This window comes from Notolepis coatsorum (genome assembly GCF_963971535.1).
Source record: "Notolepis coatsorum genome assembly, chromosome: 10".
Lineage (NCBI taxonomy): Eukaryota > Metazoa > Chordata > Actinopteri > Aulopiformes > Paralepididae > Notolepis > Notolepis coatsorum.
This window is the reverse complement of record NC_140174.1, coordinates 40917353-40926558: the sequence shown is the minus strand read 5'-3', so window position 1 is coordinate 40926558 and position 9206 is coordinate 40917353. Positions and strand designations below refer to the sequence as shown.

The following is a 9206-nucleotide window of genomic DNA, read 5'->3' as shown; positions in this document are numbered from 1 at the left end:
TGGGCCCAGTTAGGGGAATCAATAACAAGACTTTATTATGGCTTGGCTAGGGAGAGAAAATAACCTTGGCACATTGGAGTCCTTTAAAGAGACACACACAGACTGTAGCCTAGTTGTCTGGGCTGTTTACTAGTTGGTCACTTTACTAGTCAAACTGTACAAAGATATAATATGTATTTTCACACAGATGTAACATTACCATAACAACAGACAGGCAGACAGACAGACAGACAGGCCCGTCGTGTTCCACCATCTCCCTCCATACAGAAGCGGCTCTGCTAGATTCACTCCGCTATACCAACAACACACATCCCTTATTGACAATATCAACACCACCACACAGACAGAGGAATGGTGTTTGTGTTTGTGTATTTCTGCCCGTGTGTTTGTGAGCGAGTGGTATTATTTGTTTTCCTTTTATACATAGATGGAGAGGTGGAGGGACGAGTCACCGGTCCTCAGACTACCACTGTGAGCGTGAGGACGTGGCAACAAGCACCCGACCAGGCAACACAGTGTGCCGACCAGGTAACCAGCTTCTCTTCTCCTTCCATTCTGTCACCCGCTGCGTGTTATACGCAATGTGGATGTTTTTGTTCTTAACATAATTCAATTGGGCATAGAGTCAGATCAGGGGGGAAAAGTTACTATGTGTATAAGATGACTTCAATTTGGAAAGAATTTGCAATGACGTCCTTTTGTGTTGCATCGCGTCCAAGTCGGTCAAGTCAGTGTGTGTGTGTGTGTGTGTGTGTGTGTGTGTGTGTGTGTGTGTGTGTGTGTGTGTGTGTGTGTGTGTGTGTGTGTGTGTGTGTGTGTGTGTGTGTGTGTGTGTGTGTGTGTGTGTGTGTGTGTGTGTGTGTGTGTGTGTGTGTGTGTGTGTGTGTGTGTGTGTGTGTGTGTGTGTGTGTGTGTGTGTGTGTGTGTGTGTGTGTGTGTGTGTGTGTGTGTGTGTGTGTGTGTGCGCGTGTGTGTGCGCGTGTGTGCGTGCGTGCGCGCGTGCATGCGTGTTTCATCATTGGCTTTCCTTTCCTTATTAATGCTTTCTGATGGTTTAGCTCATCTGTCCGAATGACAGACAATCGTTACACATGAGACTTATTTTTGTTATTATAAAGCCTATCGATTGACTCGGGAAACGGAGCGATGTCATCCGGGACATTGCGTCCTTGTGTTGTGTTAATTACAGCTCAATGAAAGGTAGCAGCCTCTCTAAGACAAGGTAATGGTATTACTATATTTTCATCGACATCATTTCATGGAGATGTAATTAACACAAGACAAGGATTCAATTCCCCCCGATGACATCACCGGTGGCCATATTCAAACTCATTTAATCTCAATAACTGTCAATAAAGTTTTTGGATGTGTGCGAGATTATGTGAAAAATAAATCAGCATTGTTTTTTGGCGAAGTGCCCCATTAATCATCATTACAAGTAAAGCGTCACCATAAACTGCAGCATAATCATCATCAACTGGTAACTTCAGACTGCAAACCAAGATCTCTCTCGCCTCTCCTTCTTCCCAACTCTGTGTCTCTGTGGAGGAGAGGATAGTGTCTCATTGTTATTCTGTGGGGGGGGGGGGTCGACTTTAAGTCACGATGTGCTCTGGCTTCGCTGGGCTGCCTTCCATTGGTGCTGGGGAATTTGACTGTGTCAAGCCTGGGGAGGGTCATCTGACGTGAAGAACAAGCAGCCTGACCCTGAAGGGAGAAAGCAACAAGCCGACTCTCTGTTGGAAAGTTATATTAGAGAGCAAAGTCATTTGGTCGATATGTCCTGGTATATGAAGTAACCCTATGGTTCCTGTATTTTTTTTGTTTTTGTTTTTTAAGAATTAAGAAAGGGAGCTTTTCCCACAGCTTTTGAATTGATATGTACACCGGGATTCTTGTGACTGACAGAAAAAAGGGGAAATCCCCACATGCTGTCTTCACTTTCAACACAGGTCACAGGATCTTCATCTGGCATCTACCAGTTTCAAACAATTTTTTCGATCTTTTACGTGCAAGATGCACGTAAAGCATTTGATTACTTACTAACACGATGTGCAACAATGGGCAACAATGTCTGCCTGTGCATAATAAAAACCTATTTCTTACAATGTGTCCTTTGTCCCTGCAGCTCCCAGACAGGCGGAACTCTGCTGCAGGGGAGGAGGACAGACCTTTAAGCTGGCATGCCCTGAGGAGAGGGACCATCAACAGGGTGTCGTCTCTCTGTGGGGGAACTCAACCCCATGACTTAACCACAGGGACAACCAATGTCGAGCCATACCAGTCACACCATCCTCCGTACAGGACAGCCAACACAGAGTCCTATAGGACACACACACCACTGAATAGGACAGACAGCACAGAGTCCTATAGGACACACACACCACTGAATAGGACAGACAGCACAGAGTCCTATAGGACACACACACCACTGAATAGGACAGACAGCACAGAGTCCTATAAGACACACACACCACTGAATAGGACAGACAGCACAGAGTCCTATAGGACACACACACCACTGAATAGGACAGACAGCACAGAGTCCTATAAGACACATACACCACTGAATAGGACAGACAGCACAGAGTCCTATAAGACACATACACCACTGAATAGGACAGCCAACACAGAGTCCTATAAGACACACACACCACTGAATAGGACAGACAGCACAGAGTCCTATAGGACACACACACCACTGAATAGGACAGCCAACACAGAGTCCTATAAGACACACACGCCACTGAATAGGACAGACATCACAGACACATATAAGACTCACACACCACTGAATAGGACATACAATCCAGAGTCATATAAGACTAACACACCACTGAATAGGACATACAATCCAGAGTCATATAAGACTCACACACCACTGAATAGGACATACAATCCAGAGTCATATAAGACTCACACACCACTGAATAGGACAGCCAGCACTGAGACATATAAGACTCAGACACCACTGAATAGGACAGACGTCACAAAGACATATAAGACTCAGACACCACTGAATAGGACAGCCAGCACTGAGCCTTTCCATTCATATACTCCTCTGAATAGCATAACTAGCATTCAGCCCTTCACTTCACATACCTCTCTGAACAGGGCGAGCAGCGTCGAACCCCTCAGGTTACCTGCTCCTCTGCACAGCACAACCTGCGGTGAGCCCTTCAAGTCACACACCTTGCTGACTAGGACCAGCAGCGAGGAGCCCTTTAAGTCACACACCTCGCTGACTAGGACCAGCAGCGCGGAGCCCTTCAAGTTACACGTTCCATTGCGGAGGACGACCAGCGTCCAGCCTATCAGAACAGCTGTCCCCCTAGAGAGGACAGAGAGCACCCCACAGCCCCTGTCACACGTAGCGACCAGCTCCTCTCGGAACGGGGCCTGCTCTCCCTCCATCACCGTGTCCTCCGGGACGCTGTCCAAAGTGGCCAGTCTTCTGCCCGGCTCCGTCCACCGTGGCCCCGGGGCCTGCCGTCACTCCGCAGACCATAACCTGGTGACTCTGGAGAGGAAGGCGACCGTAGTCAAAGTGACCGAGCAGAGCATGACCTCCGACCCCGCGCCCCCCCGTGTCTACGTGTCCGAGAGGGACCGGTCGTGTCGCCGCCCGCCCGGCGACCAGGGCCCCGACACGCTGGTCCACCGGAAGAAAGCCATGATTATCAAAGTGACGGAGCACAGGGAGAGCTACACCCCCGCCCACCAGGGAGGCTGCAGGACCGGGGACCCAGAGTATAGACACAGTTATACCCAAGGAGTCTACAGGGAAGACAGCCTGTGGCAGCGAGGAGCCTCCACTCCCTCGGAACACGACGCCACTCCTTCATATCATCCACCGGAGACAGAGGAGAGGACTAACTATTCCCTGACGTGGAGCCCGTCGACTGCGGTCGTGCTCAGAGGCCCGGAGAAGAGGGGCTGGGCCGTCCACAGGTCTTCCCTGAGTCTTTACGTGAGCAGTGCAGCCCCCCCTGCCTCTGATCTCTGCCCCGTGGCTGTCGAGGAGAGACCGGCCAGGCCCTCGAGACCCGCGAGCTGCTATGGCAACCTGTTTGGACACACGGAGCCGAGCAGGGAGAGTGTGATACAACCCGCTTCGACCGGGAAGTGGAGCTTTGGGCTGCCCCGGGAGACCCGCATCGACCCGGTGAACACTGTCGGCGGTTACCTGGGTCCCAGGACGGCGGGTAAAGAGCCCGGCCGGCTGGCAGCGGAGCCCCCGCAGGTAGACGGAGAAGAGCAGGAAACTGAGTATCTTACTCTCATCAAGGCCCCAGGTAGGCGTGCGTGCGTGCGTGTGTGTGTGTGTACGTGTGTGTGTGTCCAAAATGTGTGTGTGTGTGTGTGTGTGTGTGTGTGTGTGTGTGTGTGCGTGCGTGTTTGCGTGTGTATGTATGTGTGTGTGTACTGTATGTATGTGTGTGTGTGTGTGTGTGTGTGTGTGTACTGTACGTGTGTGTGCGTGCGTGTTTGCGTGTATGTGTATGTACTGTATGTATGTGTGTGTGTGTGTGTGCGTGCGTGTGTGTGTGTGTGTACGTGTGTGTGTGTCCAAAATGTGTGTGTGTGTGTGTGTGCGTGCGTGTTTGCGTGTGTATGTATGTGTGTGTGTACTGTATGCATGTGTGTGTGTGTGTGTATGTGTATGTGTGTGTGTGTGTGTGCGTGCGTACGTGCGTGCATGCGTGTGTGTGTGTGTGTGTATGTGTGTGTGTGTGTGTGCGTGCGTGCGTGTGTGCGTGCGTGCGTGCGTGCGTGTGTGTGTATGCGTGTATGCGTGCCACTGCATTGCCTCTTTCCTTCCCTGAAGTTATTATAGACACTCAAGCTGCCGGCGCTGAACTGTGTGGTTTTGATTCTGCTTCTCAACCTTTGATACATTATTGATGGTTTTATTGTAGTGAACACCAGGACCTTCTTCTTGATGCTATTGGACTTTAATTGGAACACATGCCAGTTATCTGCACTGGCATCTCTGTCACATAACACCACCTAGAATCAGAAACCCCCACCATCACCCACTCTCTCTCTCTCTCTCTCTCTCTCTCTCTCTCTCTCTCTCTCTCTCTCTCTCTCTCTCTCTCTCGCTCTCTCTCACCTTCTTTCATTTTCCCACGCATCTTTCTGCATGCATAATCTATTCTCTCTTTCACAGGCAGTCCAGGCGGTAGGGCTTCCTGGAGAATCAAGAAGAGCTGCTAAATAAAAAATGCTGAAAATAGTAGAATTCATCCTGGCTTCCTTAGGCTGTGATACAGATATGCAGAGTCTGTTTGTGCGTGTGTGTGTGTGGTCGTGTGTGTGTGTGTGGTTGTGTGTGTGTGTGTGTGTGTGTGTGTGTGTGTGTGTGTGTGTGTGTGTGTGTGTGTGTGTGTGTGTGTGTGTGTCAGTGAGAGAGAAAGAGAGAGAAAGAGAGAAATAGTTTGTATGTGTGTGTGCGCATGTGTGTGATTTTGTGTGTGTGTGACTTTGTGTGCGTGTGTGTGTGTGCGTGTAACTTTGTGTGTGTTTGTGTGTGTGACTTTGTGTGTGTGTGTATGTGTGTTGTGTGTGTGTGTGTGTGTGTATGACTTTGTGTGTGTGTGTGTGCGTGTGACTTTGTGTGTGTGTGTGTGCATGCATGCTCGCCCACACAAAAAATAAATCACTGAATTATGTAACATCCTTGTTACAGTAAATGCAAGCTGTTTTTTCCAGAATGCTGAATTTCAAATGTCACCAAAAGGGAAAAAAACTACTTCAATTAGTAATACGACAAGAGAGCTTTCTGCTGAGTGCATGTTTTCTCATCTCTGATGTCATCATGGTTGTGTGTGAAATTCTTAATTACGATTTAATCACGTTCATTAAGTTCATTTATGAATTTATATGGCCCGGGGTGTGTCATTTAACTTGAATATCTTCTTAAGTCTACCTTCCAAATGGGACATTGTGAACATTTTATTATGGTGGACCATTCTGTCATCTATAGGACCTCTATGTTAACCCCCCCCATGCCATTTCTAATCAAGATTAACTATAAATAATGATGAACATAATTATGGTGACTTAATCTATGAATTTATTTCCTCACAGAGAGAGGTGTGTGACTATCATCATTCATTATAGTTGAGGAACGTATAGCATGAAGTGAAGTTGTATTTTGTCCTGCGAGAAGAACTTCTTTGAAATATGTGATTTCGTCCTTTGACACTTTCACTATCACACTACAGAAGGTTAACCCTTTCACTACCACACTACATAAGGTTAACCCTTTCACTACCACACTACATAAGGTTAACCCTTTAACTACCACACTACAGAAGGTTAACCCGTTCACTACCACACTACAGAAGGGGTTAACCCTTTCACTACCACACTACAGAAGGGTAATCCTTTCACCACCACACTACAGAAGGTTAACCCTTTCAATACCACACTAGAGGTTAACCCTTTCACAACCACACTACAGAAGGTTAACCCTTTCACAACCACACTACAGAAGGTTAACCCTTTCACTACCACACTACAGAAGGTTAACCCTTTCACCACCACACTACAGAAGACTTAACCTTTCACTACCACGCTGCAGAAGGTTAACCCTTTCACTACCACACTACAAATGGTTAACGCTTTCACTACCACATTACAGAAGGGTAACCTTTCACTACCACACTACAGTGTGGTAGTGAAAGGGTTCAATCACACCGCTTTGCACAGCTGTCTCTGATGACGCAACCCTTTCCACAAGCCCCCCCCCCCCTCTTCTTGCAGTCATGTTGGAATCGAGCACACAGCCTCATGACTGCCCGCTTTTGTTTCAGACTCCAACTCGCAACAGTCTGCGGAAGACGTCCTTGTCCTCAACGCAGCTGCTGTCATCGCCAATATCAAACTCCATAGACAGCTGAGTAAGAAGAGATCACTGAATGGCATTTCTGGAGGGGATTCTGCTGCCTCACCGCCAGGAAACACAGGTGTTAATGTTTTTCTATTTCCACCTACACTGATTATCCCATCCTACATTAAACATGGGTCTTTGGCACAATGAACTGAATGTTGCAAGCCTAACATTCAAATGTTACAAGTCTGTTTTTAGGGGCTCTTCTTGGGGAAAATAATATTATTGTACACCTGGCGGGGAATTGAGCAACTCTACATATTGTTCTCAACAGAGCAAAACTGTGAACGTCAATGATCAAACCCCAAGCAATCCGATTATCTCTGTCCTTGTAGTGAGGGATGACGGGAAACATGAAACGCCACACAGTGATCAAGGCGCAGTCCAACACTGGCATGATGACAGTACAAACACCGCACACCTCTCCCCGCATCATGCCGGGTTTGTTCCGCTCGGCCACGACTCCGACTCGGGGAAACAACCGGCCAAAACAATTTCCATCAGGGTGAGCTTTGAACTTTTAATTTTTTATTTATTTCATTCAATGACACCTTTTTGATGAAAGACTCAGGCTGGAGGCTTAATGCTCTCGACAGGAACGTCAAGCTCTCGGAATATTCAAAGCAGAATTTCATGCTGTGATAGGCTGTGAAACAAGCCACAATGTCAATGAGGAGGAGTAACAAAATCAGAAATGAACATGCTCTATAGCTTTGAGCTTCCACACACAAGGTTCTAGCCAGAAATTGTTCTCTGTGGGATGCCTCAGGGGTGCATTCCGGGGTCCTTGTCAAAGTGCTCTCTCGCAGGGTGTATGCTTCTGTTTTCTTGTTGTTGTTGTTGTCAGGAAGCTCTAGAGAAGTCCAGACCAGACTTCATCAGTCGCTCCCTGGGCAGGCTGAGAGAGCTGGAGCTGCGGACGCTGCAGAGGAAGGAGATGGCTGATACCTTCGATGTCACAATGAGGCACAAGAGAGGACACTGCACCCAACCTACCTCTCTGAGTGGTACCGTACCAGCAACTCTGTTCTCATCTCTCTCGTCCACTGTGCCACCCTTTGTCCTTCTGCAGCTGCAGTGGCTGCCACACACAATCTCTCTCTCTCTCTTTTTCTCTGTCTCCTCTATCTATCGAAAGCCCATACACACACACACACACAAAAACAAACACACACACACACACACTCACTATCTCATACACACACACACACACACACACACACACACAAACAAACACACACACACACACACACTCACTCTCTCATACACACACACACACACACACACACACACACACATGGAGAGACAGAGAGGAGAGAGAGTGAGAGAGAGAGAGAGAGAGAGAGAGAGAGAGAGAGAGAGAGAGAGAGAGAGAGAGAGAGATTTCAACACTTTGGCACACAGTGCCACACACACATTGGCTGCGGATAAATAGCTTACAATAAAAGGCAAAATGGCAGTCATCTGACGACTGTTGGCTCTCACAGATTCATATTTAAGGATCTATTCCTCCGTTGAACAATAAGAATGATAGCTGGCATCAGAATTTGGCAGAAATATCCCGGCGACCTTCAAACGTGACATTGTTTATCTCTCTATGCGGTACTTTATCTGCTGAGAAGATTTCCCTGCAGACTATGAGGCCTGACGGTAAACAGTGAGACACTGCTCCACTCCACACACATTTCATAGTGCTCGCTGCCCTCTGGTGGCCATGACTGTAAACTACACCAGGGGATATGTGACGGCAAAGGAAAATGCACAGCTTCAATCAATTCCGTTGGTAAAAAAGACAACAATCATATCACATCATCATTGTTTTGAAAACAGTTAATCGGAATTCTAATTACAGTCACAGATAGCTATTGTTGTCTTACCTGCCAGATATCTTTTCTCAGCTCTCGCATCATCGCATGGCAAGTAATACAGAAATACACTTAATGAAATGACTTGAAATGGTACCAGAGCAATGCAAGCGATGCTCCTGATCAAAATGTGGTCTGCAGAATAACTCCCTGCGGAGCTGCAGAATAACGCAGTGTCTCTGCAGTGTGATCTCTCAATGAGAAATTAGTCAATCTTTTCAGGGACCAGGAGAAGTCTGAGTGATCTGCTGCCAAACCTTTGAGTCTTCAATTCAATCAGTGTGTGTGTGTGCGTGTGCGTGCGTGCGTGCGCGCGCGTGTGTGTGTGTGTGTGTGTACTGCATGCACTTCCAGATAACCTTTTCAAACCAAGAGGTCGAGCCATAACTGGGAAAGAAATGCATCTCCGATCCAAGCGGTGAGTCTCTATCATGGCCTCTGTT

The 9206-nt window shown here is 47.6% G+C and overlaps 1 protein-coding gene across 1 annotated transcript in view; it reads left to right on the top strand.

Moving 5' to 3' along the window:
* Positions 1-440: 440 nt before the first annotated feature.
* The window catches only part of cUnh10orf90 (chromosome Un C10orf90 homolog), a 28445-nt gene continuing 19679 nt past the window's right edge, over positions 441-9206 (top strand). The window contains exons 1-6 of the mRNA XM_084322704.1: positions 441-528; positions 2129-4295; positions 6822-6974; positions 7234-7403; positions 7746-7905; positions 9118-9181. Of these exons, the coding sequence (XP_084178830.1) occupies positions 3563-4295; positions 6822-6974; positions 7234-7403; positions 7746-7905; positions 9118-9181 (1280 nt within the window). The 5' untranslated portion in view covers positions 441-528; positions 2129-3562. The remainder of the gene's footprint in view (positions 529-2128; positions 4296-6821; positions 6975-7233; positions 7404-7745; positions 7906-9117; positions 9182-9206) is intronic.